This window comes from Gordionus sp. m RMFG-2023, chromosome 5 (assembly GCF_954871325.1).
Source record: "Gordionus sp. m RMFG-2023 chromosome 5, tfGorSpeb1-WG-v2, whole genome shotgun sequence".
Classification (NCBI taxonomy): Eukaryota; Metazoa; Nematomorpha; class Gordioida; order Chordodea; family Parachordodidae; genus Gordionus; species Gordionus sp. m RMFG-2023.
In genome coordinates, this window is record NC_088779.1 from 5,491,848 (window position 1) to 5,513,493 (window position 21,646).

The 21,646-nt window shown below is 29.5% G+C and overlaps 2 protein-coding genes across 4 annotated transcripts in view; one reads left to right on the plus strand and one right to left on the minus strand.

The window, feature by feature from the left end:
• LOC135930367 (F-box only protein 25-like) lies at window positions 1-15,294 on the plus strand. Of its 2 annotated transcripts, none has more exons than XM_065467153.1 (7): window positions 1-154; window positions 8,717-8,832; window positions 10,455-10,606; window positions 11,420-11,767; window positions 11,957-12,478; window positions 12,769-13,082; window positions 14,419-15,294. In XM_065467153.1, the coding sequence occupies exons 1-7, from the start codon at window positions 51-53 to the stop codon at window positions 14,588-14,590; spliced, it is 1,728 nt and encodes a 575-aa protein (XP_065323225.1). In that variant the 5' UTR covers window positions 1-50; the 3' UTR covers window positions 14,591-15,294. The 2 variants fall into 2 exon arrangements, with proteins under 2 accessions (XP_065323225.1, XP_065323224.1); XM_065467152.1 differs by having other exon boundaries at window positions 12,766-13,082; window positions 14,419-15,292.
• The window catches only part of LOC135930366 (NAD(P) transhydrogenase, mitochondrial-like), a 14,282-nt gene continuing 7,842 nt past the window's right edge, over window positions 15,207-21,646 (minus strand). The window contains exons 8-16 of one of the 2 annotated variants that reach the window (XM_065467150.1): window positions 21,411-21,527; window positions 20,574-20,718; window positions 19,287-19,684; window positions 18,820-19,011; window positions 18,155-18,306; window positions 17,221-17,491; window positions 16,814-16,933; window positions 16,260-16,351; window positions 15,207-16,111 (exon numbers count right to left, since the gene is read on the minus strand). In XM_065467150.1, coding sequence (XP_065323222.1) covers window positions 15,965-16,111; window positions 16,260-16,351; window positions 16,814-16,933; window positions 17,221-17,491; window positions 18,155-18,306; window positions 18,820-19,011; window positions 19,287-19,684; window positions 20,574-20,718; window positions 21,411-21,527 — 1,634 coding nt within the window. In that variant the 3' untranslated portion in view covers window positions 15,207-15,964. Of the gene's footprint in view, window positions 16,112-16,259; window positions 16,352-16,813; window positions 16,934-17,065; window positions 17,161-17,220; window positions 17,492-18,154; window positions 18,307-18,819; window positions 19,012-19,286; window positions 19,685-20,573; window positions 20,719-21,410; window positions 21,528-21,646 lie in introns of those variants that run through there. The other variant, XM_065467151.1, reaches the window with a different exon arrangement.

The following is a 21,646-nucleotide window of genomic DNA, read 5'->3' on the forward strand; positions in this document are numbered from 1 at the left end:
ATTTCATTTAATATTTAGAACATATGTTTTTTTGGAAAATTTGATAAATAATGCCTTTTATTGGGAAAGATTGGAGATCTCCTGGTCATAAATGGATTAGATTAGAAGATGGTTGGGAAGAGATTAAATTGCTCGATAGTTCTGGTCGCATAAAGTAATTTTTACTTTTTTTATTATTTTAAAAATCTTTAGATAAATATATTTCTACACATAATTTTAATTTATTTAAAGTACTATTTTTATTAACTCTAAGAATAAGTGATGAAAATACCTAACGTGTGTAAAAACTTTTATAAAATCTTTTAATCTAAATATTCTTTATTTTTTTGTAAATAATCATATTATTACTAGAATTGTAGTTTAATATTACTCTGTTATTCTTCTAATTATTTTGATTAGAATTTTGAGCCTTTAAAATGATAAACATATCTGGTATAATAATATAGTTTGTAATCTAAATTATTAATATAAAATTTTACAATTCTGAAATCCTTATATTGTATGCAGCCTTAAAAACCCTATTATGCAAATAAATTATCAACAGATAATATACACAATTATAGTTATCAGTTTCTAATTTAATATGACATGAATATGTTAATGGCAATATGTTTTTTTAGTCAATATGTTGCTTTTCAAGGATAAATTAGTCTGTTTAAATTTTAAAAAATTTGATTTTACTAGAAATTTAATACAACATCTGTAGGAAACCTACTCTGTGATTTTTAGATAATTATGCCAAGAACTTTTAACATAGTATATATATATATATATATTAATTAATAGATTTTTTTAAAATGTAAATTATAAATGACTCAAGATTTAATAAGATTGTCTGAAATTCCCAGGATATGTATTCTAAACATGTTGGAATAAATTACCAGTAAAATCAAATTTTTTAGAATTTAAAAAAATACACTCTAAATGATTGATATGAAATTAAAATAACACTTTATTTGGGAAAAACACAATGATGCTAACATACACAAAAACATATACACTACTGTTTCTAAATCAAAGATATTTGTTATTCTAAAATAGGTTTATCAAAGATCTTGTAATTATGCATTTTCCCAGGGTATGTATTCTAAACATACTGGAATTTAAATAAACAAACTCATAAAGAATGATTTGAAATTAAAAAAATCACACATTGTTTGGGAAAACACATTGATGCTAATGAATGCAAACAAATATATACTACTGATTCTAAATCAAAGATATTTGTTATTTTAACATGATTTATCGAAAATATGTTTACTAAAGATCTTGTATAATTATATATTTTTCATTAATAACTTTTCCCAAATCTAATCCCCTTTCTGAATTCTCCAAAACTTTCTGATTGAAACCTTGACTTTATTTAACCTTAATACATAATTATATAATTTAATTACTTATTTTTTGTTTTACCCATAAAACCTTTATAAACTGAACCATGTAAGCAAATTTTAATTAACCTGGGATACATAGATAATCATGATTCACTAATTTTACTGAATATAAATAGCTGATATTATAAATAATAATTTACTTGCATAAATTCAAAAAAATTTTAAGCCTCTACATTAAGCTATGAATTTATAAAATATATATTAAAAAAATCATATACAAATTTCTAAACTGATAAGAAAGAAGAAGCAATATAATTTTTTTCCCCTATATCTTTTTAATTTTTACTTTTTATTTACATATATAAATTTCATAAATTAATTCTGAATGATAAATAAAATTGGTAATATTGAAGAATTATATCTGTTTTTTTCCTACAATAAATATTAGAGACCTGCAGAGGTACCATTTGCATGGCACTGCCAGGTTTTTTTTAAAAAAAATACTGAATATGTTTTATTTATTTTATAGATAAGGGCGATTTAAAATATTCAACCCAGCCCCGTTAATTTTTAAGAAATTTTTTTAGCCCCGGCCCGGTTATATTTAAAATAATTAAATTCGGCCTCTGTACCCGCACCGGGATTAGGGTCGAGCCTACAGGCCTCTGATAAATATATTTTTACTACATTCATTATTTTGATGACTGACTTTGTTAAACGGCTGGATTAAATTTTAGCCAGGATAATATATAAGCCAGGAGATTTTGTTTATAGATGGCAGTATGGTTTGGACATCATATTTGCCAAATCTCGAGGTGCTTGCATGATATTATTTAAGGCTAAAAATCTTAATCGTGGTTAGTTTTTTAAAAATCGACCCGAATCGGGCTTTTATACCAACCTAAATGTATACAACGAATCATGATTCGTCTAATCTTCCCTTATTTACAAATTAATGTATTTGTGTACGACATTGGTGTATTATTCATTTGGCATATATGTTCAATTTCATTGTCAAGATTGTCTCTTTTTTTTGAAAACAAGCCAATAAAAAAAAATATATCTAAATTACCTATTTTTAAAAAAAAATAAAATAAGTACAAAAATGAGAGAATAAAAGGAAAGAGCATAAATAAATAAATTTTATTTTACTGAATTTTATAGTATATTTATGTTATAAATAATTTATAAATTATCCCTCTCTTTATTTTTCAAAAAAAAAATAATATAACAAAGAACAAGCACAAAATGTAAGTAGGGTATAAAAAATATTTTTTTTTTAGTGGAGTACAAATTTTTAGATAAAATTAAAAAAAAAACAATAGGGGAAAAGGAAAACCCAGAGACCTGCAGAGATACCATTTGCTTTGGCCGAACCGGATTTTTTTAAAATATAATTTATTTATTTTTAATATATGTAGTTAATAATGATGTATTAGAATATACGGACAGGCCCGCCCAGGGTATTTGTTAAAAAACAATTTTAGGTCAGGCCCGGTCCGGGTACATTTAAAAAATTAAAATACTGCCGGGTTCTCGGGCCTGCAGGTCTCTGGTAAAAACTAAATATTTCAAATTTTTTAATAAGATTTCTGAATGATCATAATATAAATTTTTTTTTTTATTCCAGGAGGATGCACCGATTAAAGGTCGGTGAAAAGATTTTCGGGCAGGGCCAGACAAATTGCTTCAAATATTTTTATGGGGCCGATCTGGGCCGAGTTTTGAAATTGTTTTTACACAGATAATTAGGCGAGAGGCAGAAAACTCCCGATAACATTTTTACGAGCCTGGCTGCGTTGACTTGCATCAAGTGCAAACCAAAGTGGCATGTCACCAGCTGAATTTTATTCAATGACATTTTCAAGCGCATTTAAATAAATTATCATAATTGGGTAATTTGAGGATTACATATTTTTTTTTATCCAAATTTCCTCTAAATTTATTTGTATAAAACTTTCCAAAAACATCAAAAAATTTAATTCGAACATTTTCAAAACTTTATCGAAAAACATGAATTAAGCCTTTTTAGTAGAAAAATAATAAAAATGACCAAACATATTTATGACATTTTCAAGCTTAAAATCTTTTGGGAAGGTTTTGTAAGCACCCTAATAAAAAAACCCGGCATATTTCTTATTTTCATCATTTTTCGTAATTATACTTTTGGCTCTATTTGAAAACATCGAAAAATTAAATTCGCAAACTTTCAAACCTTTAATGAAAATAAAAATGAATAAGCTATTTTAAATATAAATATAAAAATATGTTCAAAACATAATTCTAGGAATTTTTTTTATAAATTTAAAAAAATTTAACATACGAATTTCATTAAAATTTTATAAATTTGCTGAAGTTTTGAAACTTTTCTTTCTTTCTTTCTTTCTTTCTTTCTTTCTTTCTTTCTTTCTTTCTTTCTTTCTTTCTTTTCTTTCTTTCTTTCTTTCTTTCTTTCTTTCTTTCTTTCTTAAAAGCGTTAAACTTAGTTTTGAATGTTTTTTTTGAAGTTATAAAAAATAAATACCTTTTAATCCATCTTATTAAATAAAGAACTATGTAACATGATATTTTATATTTAAACGAGTATTTCAAAAAATTACAATTTTATGAATTAACCGCCTCGTTTTCGCGTTACCTAATTTTTACGAGGAAACAATTTTTTTTTGAAAATAAATTGATTTTTCGCGACAAAATTAAATTTGATTACCCTCTTTATACTTATTTATGACTTGCGCACCTATTGTACCATTGTTTTAATGTTTTAATCGTTAAGTAAGGAATGGAATGAAAGAAAGAACGAAAGAAAAAGAAAGAAATAAGGAGAGAAATAAAATAAATTTTAATTATCGTAAATTCATATAATTTTATGACTTTGATAATAGCGGTGAATAATCGTTCAAGGTAAGAGATGAGATGGTAAAAGTTAATTAAATCATTCATATTAATTTAATTACCCCTCTATCTATTGCAGGGTTGCCAGATATTTTTTACTTCAAAATGTGAGTTTTTTTTTAAAATTTATAGCCCCTCAATTTTCAGGCCTTCGGCCGGGTTTATCTATATAGCATACTCGTCATACTTAATATGATATATTTAATTCAACCAAATATTTTTTTAATTGATTTAAAATTAACAATTATTGGTATATTTTATATTCGCCGGCTTTTTACATATATAGTATAATATTAATTATTATATTTTATGGATGATTTTAAAAGAAGCAATAATGCATCTGCGCTATGGAGATAGGCCGAAAACTCTTTGCATGAATAATTATAATTTTACTTAATCACCCTTCCAATGGGGATAAACGTAATCTGTCACCTTCTTTTCGCCAAGCAGTAGTCAATAAGCTGAATATTCTCTCTGATGATGCATTTGAATGTTAGATTGAAAATATAAAATTGCGCATTTTCTCTATTAAAGGAGAGCGAGAGTTATCATTTAAAAGGATATCTATCCATTTTTCTTTCGCATTCACATGATTGTTTTTGGATAATTTGTCTTTGTAATATGAATAAAAATGTAAATATTTCTCAAAGAGAATATCTGAATCTATATTTGGAATTTATAATTAGTACTAATTTTTTTTGAAATTCATCAAATATCTAGAATATCATAAGCGTATTTCTAAATATTCTATAATATTTTTTACAAAAATCTTTGACTCATTTTAAATTCAAAGCCTTTTCTTCATCATTATTACGTTGTAAAATGTTTTTGATAAGAGCCCTTATTCAGATTTTAGATGTAAATTTATGTTATTTAATAAATTGCTAACGTTAAGGACATACCTAAATATGCCTCTTAAATATTGTCCAATGAATATGATTGGTTGGTTGAACTATTAACAAATACTACAATATTTTTTAAAAATATTTGAATTAAAACTTTTGTGAAAAAAAGTATGAGTAATTTTAATTTGCTCAATGATTGTGTAAAAAAATTGATATGAAATCGTGAGAATCATGGCTAAATCGTGACATTTGTCAAACCTGTTCTATTGTATAGAAAAAAATATTTTTATTGTATTTTTAGCTATGACATATAATAATACTTAGACTGAAGATGCATTCATAATAACGCATTTGAAAGCTTCGTTGAATGCAAATCAGCTGGACACTCCATTTCGGTAATCCATATAGTAATTATTCTCATGTTAAAAAACTACTATTAAATTTATAACTTGCTTCCTTGTTATCTCGATGATCAGGCCATTCTTTAATAAAGTTTGCATCAGACATAGGAATAAATTTGGGTAATGTTGTTAAAAGGCTCGATTTGAGAAGATTTTTAAAAAGGGCTAACTCAATATTTTAGCTAGTATAATATTGCTTAAACCTTGAGATTTTGCTATTAAATGTTCAAACCTTTGTGCCATCCATAAACAAAATCTTCAAGCTTGCGAAGTATTTCATTGGATAAAATATTGAGTTAGCCATTTTTAAAAATCGGCTCGAATCGAGCCGTTTAAAAACACTTGATATGGATAACCAAAATGGCGTCCCCACCTGTTTTCATTGATATACACTTTTAATGAATGCATCGTCAGTGTAGGTATTATTATATGTCATTGATTTTTAGGGGGATTCGTTAATTTTTTTAAAAAAAATATATTATATTGACTCATAATTTTAATAAATTGAACTGGGGAGGGGATAGGGAAGAAATGAAATGAAATAAAAAAGGAATTTACAAAATTAAATTATATTTCTTCCCGGGTTAGAATAAAATAAGCAATTTACTTCTATAAATTATGCCTTCACTAGGATAATATCCTTATGGTAACTTATAAAGAAATCCCCCCCCCCCATACATCCGAAGGCCGAGTTTTTTTTTTGATTATTAACTCTCGTTAAATGTCAATATAATGCGCGTCAGGCGCGCGTTTTTTTAAATTATATTTTTACGAAAACAGAAACTCATCCGTGAAAAAAATATTATGTCAGCGATAGCTTTATAGGTATATACCTAGGCTGTGGCCCTAACAGCGCGCTGGCTAGACTCACGACGGGCTAAGTTTATTTTTTTCCCCAACCTTTTTGGACGAGGTTTAGGATAAGGGTAAAAGATTAGATAGATATAGGATTTTTTTTAAAAAAAAATGGTTTGATAAAAATTTGGTCTTTAGCAAATTTGTTCTTGCATTAATCTTCCTTCCTTCTTTCTTTCCTTCCTTCCTTCTTTCTTTCCTTCCTTCTTTCTTTCTTTCTTTCTTTCTTTCTTTCTTTCTTTCTTTCTTTCTTTCTTTCTTTCTTTCTTTCTTTCTTTCTTTCTTTCTTTCTTTCTTTCTTTCTTTCTTTCTTTCTTTCTTTCTTTCTTTCTTTCTTTCTTTCTTCCTTTCTTTCTTTCTTACTTCTATCATAAATTAAATGCGGTGGTGATACTCATATGTAAATGTAAGTCGTCTATTTTTTTTAAAAAAAAGAGAATTAAAAATCGATATCTATGTCTTCTCAACTCAAGTATAAATTTTGTTTAAAAAATATGACAAGTTCGTGATTCACCTTCTTTTTCCACATGATATCGGATGATCATGGTTGGTGATGCTAATTTAATTAATGTATAAAAATGATATTTATAATGTTATCACGTGAGTGAGAATTATATTAAAATCATTTTCGAAGGATTAAAATTTACATTTTGTGCACATGTTGATTTAATTTTAATTTTTTAAACATGTTACCACAATACAACATTATAATAAAACAAAATTTGTATAACCTAATTCGTATCTTCGCTCCTCTACGTTCTTGTTTTTTAAAAAAAAAACAGTTATTAGATATTTAGTCATTTTTCGCAATTCGATGTTATAGGGTATTGGAGGGGGGGGGGATATGCGTCATTTGTGTATATCATTTCTTTAAAGGATTTTTAATAGTTTTGTTCAAATGAGATTTTAATAAAAAGTTAATCATTTTTAAAACTGTCTCTGATCTGTCATGTGATTATAAATAGACAAATTTAAATAAATCAGGCGTTGTAACGGCAATTTCCTTGAATTATACCATAATGTCATGTCTAATCAGGAGCCAGGTCTACCACATTGACTAGTAGACTACCACAATTTTTTTTTTAAAAATTCAAAATCCACCACACTCAACTACTAATAAATTAAAAAAAAAATTTGAAAATATACCACAAAATCTTTTACACACTCAAAAAAAAAGAAATTTTTAAATAAAAAATTTTCAATTTATAACCTCTTTCTATTTTGATCCCCCCCTTTTCTTAAATTTGTTGTGTTTTATGTATCTGATATTCAAAAAGAGTGGGACTGTATTTTATATAATTAGCGGCCATATCATATTTAGTAGTATAAATTTTTAAATGGTATAACAAATCATCATTAAAAACTCTTTTTTTAGCCTATCATTTTTTTACAGAAAATTTATTTGTGGTTGATCGATGGATCTCAACCGGTCTCGGGCCGCCTAATCGTGCTGATTTTTACCCCCTACCCTATTTCGTAAATTTGATTAAAAATTGTCACTTGCGACATTGAATGTAAATCGATAAAACAAATTCCAGCGTGTTAATAAGCATGTTCTAGGTGATAACTATGGTTGCTTTTTTTATCACAACCTGGCACACGAATTGTATCTTACTTTTTAGAGATAAACGCCCCCCCCCCTTTTTTTGTTGCCTGTTTGCGAAATTACAAAACAGTTTCCCTCCCCTGCCATGCCCCTTTTCCTTTTTTATAAATAAGAGATAGATAGATTCTAATTGACCCTAAATCTAAACAATCACACATGTTAAATCTCCTAATCTTGGCTAACCCCCATAACTGCTTGGCCAAGTTTTTTTTATCATAAAAAATAGAGTGTGAACCTAATGAAGGGATACAGGAAATTTTGTTAACAGAAACAATCGGAACCAATTTCCTGAGAAGGGTCAGAACCTGACTCTGATCCATATTACCCCGGTCCTGATGGATTGTCCACACATCGGTCTAATGCCAACCAAACAATTTTTAAATTTCTGAACCCTACTTGAAATGCGCCTCAATCTTCGACCCTATGCTCAACTAAAAGCTTCACTAAGCCTTATTCTTGAATGACCAAAGTGAGGAGGTTCAACAACATTCTAATTCTTTTTTTCCCATCCCTTATCCCTTACATTTTATTGCTCCTTAGTGTATTTAAGATAATTTTATTATTCATTTAAAATTTATCTAGTGGTGATATTAAAAAGAGTTGAAAACATAAATATAATTAAAACTCAATCGTTATCGATAAATGAGACTTAACACAATCCCAAATCCATAGGAATTAATAAAACGCGCCGATAAATAGAATGCCCGCATTCCCTCCGCCCGCCCTTCCCCTAAGACAACCATTATTTGGTATCCGTATTTTATAAAAATAATTATAAAATAGAAAACAAACTAAAGATGGCTCCCAGCTCGATTCCGCCGAAGAAAATTGTATTAACCAAGAAACACTCATTCCGATAAATTACGATTCCGTTGGCCTTGCCAACCAATACAACTCTCGTGCGTAAACCCATATTTATTTATTTATTTTAAAAAAAAAACGTATAAAAACCGGAAAGGGAGAAATGAAGGGGACGGATGCAATTTTTGTCAAGGAAAATAAAGGGATTTTAGGAATATTTTATTGCAATATTTAATTTTTTTTAAAAAGAAGTAAATGTTTTAAATCGGCTTATCAACTCGCTCGCTCGCTCGATTAAGTAAAGAAAAAAAGGAAGATACTTAAGTTGTTTTTCTTTAAATTTCGCGATTTAAAAAAAAACGAAACATTAAACATTTTTTTTTTCTCCATAATTAGCGAGTAGTAACCTTGAGAAGATGGTTTAAAATCAATAAAGAGGAAAAAAAATATTTTTGGTTGTATTATTAATTTATATTTACTCTTTGTCCTACTATTCTTTTCTATTCTTTTGGTTTGTTTTGTATTTTTATGAATTTGATTTTGACAGGTTGGGTATTTATTTTTTTTACGGAAACTTTAAGATTTTGCTCATATGATGGCACAAAGTGTTTGGACTTGTATTGTCGACATCCTCGAGGCTTGCATGATATTTTTTTTTGGCAATAAAAAAACCGAGCCTTTTAAGCAACACTGCCCCAAACATTTTTTGTATGAAATTTGTTATCTCGAGGGGAAGTGAAAAGAGAAGAAAAGGGAGGGGGAGGAATGGGAAGAGGCGGAAAGGGTGTGTCATTGTTTTTAAAAAAATTATTTTGTTTCCAATCAAAATAAAAATTAACAAAACAACCCTAATCCATTATAAGCACCGATTCGGTTTAATTTTAGAGTCTCTAAATTCGCTTTTTATGAACGCGTTTCGGCAGAACCTCTTTTTTTTTAAAAAAAAACGTGGCGGACCTGGGCTCGAACCGAATTCGGCGGAAATTTTATCTGGTTCAGAAACTTGATATAGATTGATTAAAAATTGGTAGATTAATTAATTTTTTTAGTGAATGATATGATTAGCCACCGTAAGTTTAACCTCGAATTCTAATTCGTTGTTAATTGACCATTCATCAATATAATTTACACGACCACTTCCATCTAAAAATACGATTTCTTTATAGACCCTATATAATTAGACTCATAGTGCATGCAACCGATGTCGAAAAAATTATTTTAGGCCACCAGAGTTTTTAGAAGATATTTTTCACATGTATCTGGATACAGATTTATCTAGACAGTGTTACAATTTTCTTATGATAGATTATTATTATAATTATTTGAAGGAAATGCAGAGTGCATATACAATTCAAATTGATGGAGATACGACATTTTTATATCTAGATATTTTAACAACCCTCTAGGTCACATTATTTGCACTCCTTTTTAAAAAAACATAACCCTAGTTCTAACCCATATGTGTTTTTTTTGGTGAAATTAAGCAGAGGAGATAATTAAATCCATTTTTAAAAAACAATATTTTGCAATTTAAATCATACATTTTTAATAAAAATCCTACCTAACATCATCAGGAATTCGCTCACATTTAATATATATATGCTCCAAACTAGCCCACGCCAAGCCTTGGCCCAAACGTTAAAACCTTTTATTTCAAAAATATAAATAACTTTTTCAATAATAAGGCTTACCGACCTCTTCAAAAAAAATAATCATTTAGATCCTATCCCTATTATTTTCAAACCCTGCCTATTCAACGGAAACAAGCGTTATTCGTCCCCTCGTGGATTCACTAGTCTAAAGGAGGCGTTTAGGAAGCTGGACTTTTTGGATGGTATAGATGATATCAAGCGGTTTAATTACATTTCCAAAGTAAAATTCATGATAAATAAACTAAATTTGAGGGAGATTTTTTTTTAAAACTAAGAATTAACATATCCCAAAATTTTTATGGGAACATAGAAACTATTAGTACATAGCGTAACCCCTCAATCGCTGTTATCGCACATTCGCGGAATGTTGTATTTTTGTTAATCTTCGCCGCGGATTCGCGTTAATTGTGAATGAGGGGTTATCGGGCTAATTCATCAGAGTTAGGCTTTGTTTATAATAATCGCGAAATTCTGCGATATCGCTCAAAAGACACGTCATTCATTGCTAAACGATAGCATAGCTGCATAAGTTACCATTATGTAATTTATAGATTACTTCTTATCTTGAACTACATTACGGTATTTCGCGATTACTATGAATGAGGTCTTACTAAGAAGCTCTATAAAATATAAAATACTTTTCTATAACATATTTCGTCCCCCGAGAATTTGATTATTCTATCTCCACTTTTTGTAATTTTAAAAATTAAGTGTAGTTAATTAACCTTATATTGGCTATAATTTAACTTATTTTATAAATATTTTGGATTATTTTATTTAAATAGAATTATATAATTATAAAGAATTGTTTTTTTTAAAAAAATAAGTCATTTTTGACAAAAAGTGAATATGGAAAAATCTAATTCTCAATCGGCGATTTATAGATGTTATGAATAAATATATTATTACATATTAATATTATTTATTATTATAACAAGCTATTTTATGGTAATATTGGCAAGTTAATTATGGATTTTTTTTTCCCACTATTTATATATAATCTTTGTTTTAATATACCTATATTTGTCGAAAGGTTCTTAGCTTGCTGATACGCGAAAGACTCCACGAACTGAGTGGCAGCGCCCAAAAATGCATTTTTGCCTTAGCTGGAAGGGTCATCGAGCGCGGCGTAGCAGAATGTCGAAATTTCAGTCTTCTGCGAACTCTCGTGCGTGAATTGAGCAAGGCATTGACAATAGGGCCACCATCTTTTGGGCTTCGCGTCGGCTGCGAGTCGTTGTGGAATGGGCATGCCAGGGATATCCAGCGGTGGAAACGTGAACTTGAGGGCGCCATTATCCTTGGAGATGATAATGTTATTGAGAGAATGAATGAGAGCGAAGCAAAGGACTGGGAGAAATATGGGATCGTTGCCAATAAAGTGAGATTCTATATAAGTATTATATATAACGAAAAGGAGGGAAAAAAGGGATAACTACTAACAAGCTCATAAGAAAGAAAGAAAGATGGATAGATAGATAGATAGGGAAGAAAGAAAAATGAAGATGGATAGGAATGAAAGGAATCCTTATTTTCCTCAAATACCATTCTTAAATTATTCAAATAATAGGATTTAACTTTCGAGAACATTCCCTCGACAATCACTATTACGAAGAGTAACCTCGGGAAACCTGAACATGGCCTAAAGCCTAAATTCAGAATGTCCGAACGCATTCGTCGAATCATAGGAGAAAATTTCAACCATCTCGCTCCAGACGATGATTCTCACAAGCCTTCCTTATATGGTGATAATAAAAACGATAAACTTCTAGATCAAAATTGTGATAAAATGTACGATTTAGCCACCCGCAACTCTCCCCCGAAGGAGACAACAACCAACACTACCACAACTATATACGACAATGGAGGGAAAGGCGCTGTCGTTATCGATATTGCGAATAACCATAAAGTAGGGAGCCTAAAAAGGAATAAGCCGATCAAATTGAGTGGTAACAGCAACAAGGTTCTGAAAGAATTGCCCAAGGAATGCGTCTTTAAAATCGTGTCCTGCCTCTCGGATCACCAAGACCTAATCAACTTGTCCAAATGTTGTGATATAGAGCTAGACGAAAAAATGAAAAGGCTTACCAAAGTTTTTGCAATTTTTTAATATGTTTAGATTTTTGGGGAGGAGGTATATGTTTACAGGTGCTTGGTTTTATCATTTTTTTGGATATGCTAAGGAACAGCTATCACTATTCCACAACAAAAACATAATAAAGTTAATATTAAAAATCGAATTGTTTACCTTAGCTCGAACCGACCTTTAAAGAGTTTTGCCCATGCGCCCCCCCCCTCCCAATAGAGAAACATTTTATGATTTATATACAGTACTAGACTTTAAAACTTGTTTTCCCCCCTATTCACAAAAATAAAAAGCAGGTGAAAAACGACTCTATAAACATTCTGAAGATAGTCTACAATAGTGCAATACAGCCTGCCGTTGACAACATTAATCACGACTATTTCAACAGTCACCCAGATGGGTCTGTTTTAGCCTATTTTTCTGAATGTTCCCAGGAGGCTTATATTTGGAAAAAACTCTGCGCTTTCCATTTCACCGAACAGCAAATAACCAAAAGGATCGCCATGACTTACAAGGATGCTACTACCGCCTCCACGACATCTGACGATAAATTGGATAAGCACGATGACATCCAGGTTGATTGGCAAATGATGTACTTCAAGCTTAAAAGGTTAGTGTGTCTTGTTTTCTTCTTCTTCCATATAGGGATACAAAATGCCGAGCCATGCTAACGGGCTCTGACAGATTTTTAAAATGGTGGCCACGTGACATAATAAATTTTTTAATTAAAGGGCCCTGTTTATAACTACCAAATAACAATGCTCTCTAATAATAATATAACCAGTCTTGCACTTCGGTAAAATAAGTTTTTTTTAAAAAGAGGTAAGAAAATCACTGATTACATTTTTTTTGTGAACCTTTTATAAAATTGGGAGGAATCTGATAATAATTTTTTCACAAGTTAAACCTTTATCCAAAATTATAATAAAATTATTTCCCAAATGTTTTGATAAGAAAATTTTAAACTTAATTTTTAACTAAACATCTGAAATTATTGACTGATCAAAATGCAGAAAAGCAAACCTAAAAAGGCTCAAATATCAAGCTCATTTATTGCAAAAATAGCTTCAAAGTATTCCATCCTGAGTAAAGATTTGAATAGCTCTAACAATTTGGAGCAGGAATTTTTATATTTTACTTGGTCAACATATTCTACCAGAACAAAACGCATTACCTTTTGAGAGGTAAAAAAAATGAATTTTCGAAACTGGAAAATAATTTTTTCAATCGCTTGATTAATACTTAAAAAGAATATCTTTACCAATCTTGATAAAATCATATTCAAGACAATTATCGAACTAAATTTGATCTTTAATTTATTTATGTTTATTACCTTATTTTGTTTGCATTCGATTATCCTAATATTATTTGTTTTAATATTATACTAATGAGCCGGTAAAATATTATGTGACTGAGTAAAAATGAATTTTTTTAAATTTATCAGAAATCTATTTTTGCAGAATGAGAAGAAAATACTAGGGTTGGACACATCAAAGATTTAAGAACTCTAATAACAATGACGAAAATATAAGAATGCTTAAATAAATTATATAAAAATATACATTAGATTATAAATTAATTTCCATTTATTAAAACTTAAAATGGTTTAGGGGGCAGCTAATTCAGAGTGCCGACACCCACCGATACCATTTATATCACGGCCTATAGGTCTAATATTAACATATCTTTTTATTCCTTCTGTTAAAAAAATTTACAACTTAGTGTTGTTAAAAAAATCCTCTATTCCTTAATTAGCCATTTCTGCTAAATCTATTTTTTGAAATGACAATATTTTAATTTAAAAAAAAATATATGTCGAAATATATAGTCTCTCATTTTTAAAGGCAGACGTCCATATTTTAGCGAGTCCAAATTTGATTAAAAGTCATTTTAAATAGTAAACCTTTGCTATTCACAACTTGTCAAATATATTTTTTTAAACGAAGGTATTACGGGGTCAAGGAAATATATGCCAACATGCTCCATTTCTGCCTCGGTTGCAAATGCATATACTGGAAAGGCTTAGGCCACCCCTGCGATCATGATCCAGATGAAACCAAACCTCACCCTTCAATACGTATTTATCCTCACGAATTTATAGAGATAATACTTTACTGAATTATTTTTAAATAAATCTTAGTTTTATAAATTTGAAAGAAGCGAGAAAAAATTTCAAAAAAAAATACAAAAATTTTAAATGTTTTATTTAAAAAATTATATTTATCAATTAAAAATCATTTTTTTTAAAATGATATAATTAAACAATCGAAATATATATATTTTTTTAAAAATATAAAATAATTCTTGCAAAAAAAATTAAAGTAAACTCAATTATTATTAGCAGCAGAGTTCTTATAATTTTGTTTTATAAATCATATAAAGATTTTTATAAAACTCATTGGAATTTAACTGTAATATGTCACGGGAACGGGACTTATGGAAATTTAAGCAAATAAGTCTAAAAATAAATCTTGGTATAATTTTGATAAATATCATTTAATATTCTTGTTAAAGAAGTAATTGATAGCACTTAATTACTCTTGTTCTATGACATATTATAACTATTAATTTTTTGAATCAATATAACTAACAAGGAACAAACTTTAAATTATCATTCGTATTTTATATTATTCAAATTTAATTTTTTTTAAAAAGAATGCAATAATATTATTCAAATTTTTTTTTTTATAAAGAATTAATATAATTTATATTATTATTATTATATTCTGTGTCCACCTATTTAATTTTTTCAATCATGTTATATATATTATCGTTTTTTTTTGTAATTTTTTGATTATATCGTGATGCGTGCTATAATTTGGATTTTATATTATTTATTTTGGTAATTTATCCATTATTATTTGTAATATATATTTTTTAGAATAAAACAATCGATTATCCCGCGTATTTTTGGGGGGAAATTTATATTAATCACAGTTGTTCTTTTTGAAAGTAAAAAAATGGAAGAGAGAATGGATTTGTTTATGTCCAAGAAGTAAGAATGGGATTAGCATCATCAATATAACTATGTCTCATTTTTGGGAACCCAACTAAAAAATAGCTGGCCAAGATATTTTATTAAGATTTTTATGTTATTAAATGTTTGATCTTTGTTTTTAAAACCTTTTAACTAATGCAATGTATAATGTAATTAAGAATAATAAAAATGATAAATGAAATGCTACTTATTAATTGAAGGGGGACGGATTATATTGTTTAAACAAAAAATTAACTAAAGTAACATAAATAAGTGTTTTTTTATAAATAAATATAATAATGTCTTGAGCATATTACAAATTGTCCTAAAAATCTGATTTAAAATATTTTTCTAAGATATAAACGGCATTTTTAAAAACGTGAGAATTTCTTTTCAAAAAAAATATTCGCAATTATTCGATTGCTGCATAGTATAAAAGTGACTTAAGAACCGAATAAATTTCGTTATATTTTACAAATAACTGCAATTTATTCAAGAAAGTTTTATGATTTTCTTTAATCTTGATTGCTCTTAATGCCTTGAAGCAGAGAATCGCAAGTTTTCTTGGCGTCCCCTAATAGCATGCTAGTATTCGGAATGTAAAAGAGTGGATTTTCCACGGCCGCATAGCCCACACCTAAGCTTCTCTTCATAACTATCACCTTTAAAAAAAATTAATAGAAGAATGAAAAAAATATTTATGACAAAAGACAGGAGTGCGGATCTTCTCTAATAAATTTTAGTTTCCCAATACATTGAAGGGGTAGGGCAGGTTGGGTATTATTTTATTTATTTATATTTAAAATTTACTTGATTAGCCTTCCAGACTTTAAGAACGGGCATTCCGGCTATAGGAGAATTTGGATCTGTCTCTGCCCCTATATTAACCGTGTCATTGGCACCTTTATTTTTTTTAAAAATAATAATAATTAAGGTTACCAATTTTTGAACAAAAAAATCCATGTTTTACCCCTTGATTAAATTAAGTCATAATTTTGTTTTTATTAAATTTTTACGAAAGATATTTTTTTAGGAATTAAATGAGTAAGATAATTCAATTTTTTTATTATTAAGTTATAAGCGTCAAAAATAAGATTTTGAAAATTTAACGAAAAATTAATTTTTTGTGAGGATGGTTTAAAATAAATAAACATAGATTGAATACGAAAGATAGTTAAAAATGTAACGGTAATAAATTTAAGTAACGGTAACGTGTTTAATTTAAAAGTAATATTCACAGCACGGGTAAATATTAAAAAAAGGGACATGGGTGTACTACTACCTTGTTTTTTAAAAAAAGTAAAGATTAAGAGGATGTTGAGAAAAAGAAAGTTATATAAATATTTAGAATTAGGCTAACTAACCTATGACCAATACCAAATCAGTTTTCGTGAAATCATCATTGATTTCTTCCATTTCCAATACCTTATCATAAGGAACGCCCGCTTCGGCCAGAAGCACATTCAACTGACCAGGCATCCTACCTTTTGGGGGGAGAAAAAAAAATACCGAAATTTACTTTTTGATAAATAAATATTTTTATTTAAAAAAAATAATTGTTTACTAAATTTCTTCAAAATCATTAATAAAAATTAAGAAAATTAAATTTAGCATTCCGTTATTATCTGATAAATCCTTGAATAATTTTATTTTGTCCAACATTATGTGCCGATGTCATCGGATGGGTTTTGAAATTTGTGGATAAGCATAGCTTTAGAAATTAATTCAAAATTTCTTTTTTTACAAAACAAAAAGGATAAAATATATATACCAGCGACGGGGTGTATAGCGAATCGAACGTTTTTGCCCTTCTCTGTCAGAATTTTGACCATATCAGCTATGGGGTATTGGGCTTTGGCAACACACATGCCATAACCGGGGGTTATAACAATATTTTGAGCGGACTGAATCATATCTACCACGCTATCAACGCTGGCCTCCGTGTGCTTAAGACCAGATTTGGAGGCGTCTAAGGCGAGGTTAGAAGAACCCGTTTCGCCAAATCCACCCAATATAACGTTGGGTAATGAACGATTCATCGCCTTAGGAAAATACAAAAAAAAATGAAATTAATATAATAAAGTAAAGTAAAAATAGAAAATTAAAAACGCTAAAAGATTATATAACCCCGAAAGTTATAATTAGGAATAATGATAAGCCCAGCTTTCAAATGTATGTATTCGGCGTATTCAAATTATTAGTCATTTATTTAACTCATAAAAGATATATTTTTTTGTCAGCGCCTTATATTCTCCAAAATGTTGTTATTTCCTACTTTTGTAGGGTTAAGTTAAATATTGGATTAAATATAATTATTTACTGCAAAAAAATATCATACAAGACTAACCCTAGTAGAAATTAGGCCCTTAAGAGATCTAATTGAAATAAAGAATGGGAATAAACTAATAAAAATATGGTCATTTCCAGGTAGAAAGTTTTTGCAAAGCGGTTTTCTAGGCACGTTTATTGCTAATTTTTGATTTACTTACAAACAGGGTAGATTAAATTAATTTGTTTTTCATACTATAAATTTTCTATTTTATTATGCAAAAAAAATATATTTCTTTGTTTAGAAATAAATAAAAAAATTAGCTGGAAACACATCTTAAAAATTTCCTTGAAAAAACATTGTCTGGAAATTGTCTAAGGTATCTTTTTTTTAAACATTAGTTGACGCTACATTAAATAATATTCTAATTTATTACCTTGCACATAATGTAAGAGAGAATGGCACCGGAGGAGCCTATCAAAGCTCCTACCACAGTCATGAGGTTATTGTTAAGCATAAATCCTTCCGCGCACAGAGCCCAACCTGAGTAACTGTTTAAAACAGTAATGACTACCGGCATATCGGCTCCTAAAATATATGAAACAAATAAATAATAATTGTGTTCATAATATGATAAAAAGTAGCAATTTTTTAAATAAAAAAATAATGATAAAAGATTATAATAGATGGAAATCACAAATATTGGTCAAATTTATTACACATTTTCCATAAAACAGTATATTTTTATTAGCTACGATTTAAAATAACCTGGGAGGGGGGAGGGTGGAGTGGTGAGTGAGAGCAGACTCCTCTAAAATGGGGGTAAGATGCAATTACGCCATTGAAATTTTAAGGGGAGGGAGGGTACTCTCTTAGTCAAATAAAGCATACATAATCGGTACCCATATTTTAGTCTTCGTGTGAAGTGGGGCAACCTCCTGAGCATGGGGAGTGGGGCTAAAGGACTCTAAAGGAGAGGTAGGGGGTAAAGTGCTTAAATCTTTATCAAAAAACTAAAAAATTATCATATATCTTTCAAAATATTCTTATAAAATAATATATTTTAAAATATTAAGAATCAGCAAAAATGTATTATATAACCTCCAATTGCGACCGTCAAGGTGACTCCAAGGGCGGATGAGAGACCGGATGTAGCTAAAAGACAGCTCAAGCCCGTGTTAAAATCTTGAGTGTTTTTCATGTAAATCACTACCGCGGCAACACTAGCTGCTGCCATGGCCGAGTTGATAATGTGCCGGGCGGGCAATAAAGTGGGGGCCGATTTCATCAATCCTTTTTTAAAATTTTGTTTAAAATTAGATAATTAAAAATTTAAGCTTTCCAATTCCTTATTAAAATTTTTTTATAATCGACAATTAGAAAAAGCTATAAACTAGGAAAAAAATTGTTTTCGTTAAATTCGTTTATAGGAATTATTATTCAGAATATTAGATATGTAAAAAAAGTAAGATAATTTGATAGGAATCGGATATATTAATCATAACCTTAAAAATACTACGCTATATGCAAAAATATAGTGACGGAATTTCAAAAAAGTAAAATAAAACCTTGCAATTTGGCGAATGCCACCAAAGAACCGGTGCAAGTTATGCCGCCAATAAAAGTTCCCATTACCAAAGCCATATTTTCCACGGAATCCATGGAGTTTACTTGATTCGCCACGTGACTCACCACTTGATGACCAACGTGCTCGGAGTCGAAGATAGCTAACGATTTGGCGTTGACGTTGTGGTAAAAATTGGAAAGGCAGGTCAACACGGCCGCCATACCTACGAAGCTGTGAAATAGGGCCACTAGCTGGGGCAGATCTGTTATGGGGATACGCTTGGCAATAAGGGTGCCGGTCAGAGCGCCGATAGAGAGAAGCGATAAGGATTGGACGGTGGCAGGGTTTTGGGAGAGGTATTGGAGGAAGAGAGATGTGGAATGATCCTCCGCCGGTATACTTATTTAGAAGGGAAAATAAAATTTTTTTTTAAAATAATGGATCTGATTCAGACCGCTCTAAAAATTCCCCAAAATAATAGTAGTTATCTCCATCATTCAGGTCGAGTTTAGAAACCAAATGGAATAGTCATATTATTAGCTAACTCGGTCCAGTTCAGGCAACAAAATAACCAATTCCCTCTGGTTTCTAAACTTGATCATAAATGTTATCGCCTCCTCATTTTGATTTTTTTTTAGCGAAAACAAAAATTGTGCATCGTATTAGCTTCGTTTTCTCCTTATTATCAAACTCTATTTTTTTTTAAATATCTTTTTATAAAGGTATCATTATATAACATAGATTGTAAGTTAAACTAAAAACTAGTGTTGATATAAACGACTAGATTTTTAAAAAAAGGGCTTATCCAATATCCAAAAAATATTATGCAAGCCTAGAGATCTCATAGATATCAGAAAGGCTTAAATTAGTGATCTGCATCCTGCCCAGCACGAATTTTTTTATGAAAAAATATTAGGACCTTGTTTCTCGCAAGAATTTTAAAATATATCATTTAAAAAAATGCAATAGCATATTTAAAAATTTAAACCCGACATGGCCCGGTTCAAATTTAAAAAAAATAAATTAGGCCCGACCCAGCCCTGACCTAAATTATAATTTTTTTAAACCCTAGGCCGGGTAAGGGCCGTGATTTGCGATCTTTAGGGATATTTATTAACAAAATCTAGGCTTATGTAATATTTTTATGGCTAAAATACTAATTTAAACTTCGCTAAATCGTACCTTTTAGCGACACTAAATTTTGCCCTTTTTTAAAATTCTGTTTTCCTTTCTTAGCATGAGTAGAAGGGGAGGTGGGAGGGGAAGAGGGATCAAATATTCCGAAAACCTAAGAGCAAGATGAGGTTTGTTAAAGGAAGTAAGCGTGACGGTTAGACCACCCAACACACCTGTGAGTCCTAGAGCGTTTCCCAATCGACAAGTTTTTTGAGATGCCAAACCGGCCAAGGCGCCCACACAGCATAAGGCGGATGCTTTTATTTATGTTTTTTCAAAATATAATAATCTCATATTTATAAAACCTTCCTTAAATTTCGATGTTATTAGATTATTTTCAGACAAAATCCATCCAATACATCCATTTATTTGTCATCAAAAAAACATTTGAGATATATATATCTCGCAAAATCATTTATACTACACCAAGTGTTGGAAGTGTTAAAGAGAAAAACGTGTATAAAAAAATGTATTTTAATTAGGGCTTATTTATTTAGTCAACGAGGAATCACGTATAGGGGGGGGGGGGAGTGAGCGAAAATAAACGATTGTGTTATCAGGGCCGACTATTTTCGCGAAAAAATATCTCTACCTTCCTATTTATCCAATTTACTATAAAATATTAATTAAGAGTTTTTTTATAAATATCTTAAAAGTATCCAGGTACATTCAAAAATCCCAAAAGGAAATAAGGTAAGATGAATGGAATTGCGTTATAAAATATAAAATAATTTAAAAATTTTATTTGTAATGGAACCGTCAGAAAAAACTCAAAAAAGGATTGATCGAATCAGCCTCCCCCCCCCCACCCCTTAAACATCTACCCGCACTTTAACAACTCTACCATTAATCTCGAAATATATAATTTAAAAAAAATCAAAAAGTTAATTTTACTGGTAACCAATTTTACTATTTTTTTTTCAACAGAAAAATAATTTTAAAAAAAAACCTAATTCGGCTATTTCATGAACGTGAGGATACTTATAATAATACGCAGCGGCGAGGTATGAACTCAAGAATGCGGCGGTGGGAAGCGCGTACAGGTAATTGTATTCCGGTGGGTCGGCTTTTTTCAAAAAAAAATACATAGTTTGGATTAAGATATCATACACAATCCTAAGTTGACCCCCCCCCCAACAGAGTCTATTTCACTGAAATTGAGTGGGTATAAGATAAGGGGATTAT

Excerpts from the sequence above, each read along its gene's own strand:
- LOC135930367 (XM_065467152.1), top strand. The coding sequence starts at position 51 with ATGCCTTTTATTGGGAAAGATTGGAGATCTCCTGGTCATAAATGGATT. Across the intron at positions 155-8,716 it reads GATAGTTCTGGTCGCATAAA|AAAACAAACTAAAGATGGCT; the intron begins GTAATTTTTACT and ends ATTATAAAATAG. Across the intron at positions 12,479-12,765 it reads AAATGAAAAGGCTTACCAAA|CAGGTGAAAAACGACTCTAT; the intron begins GTTTTTGCAATT and ends AAAAATAAAAAG.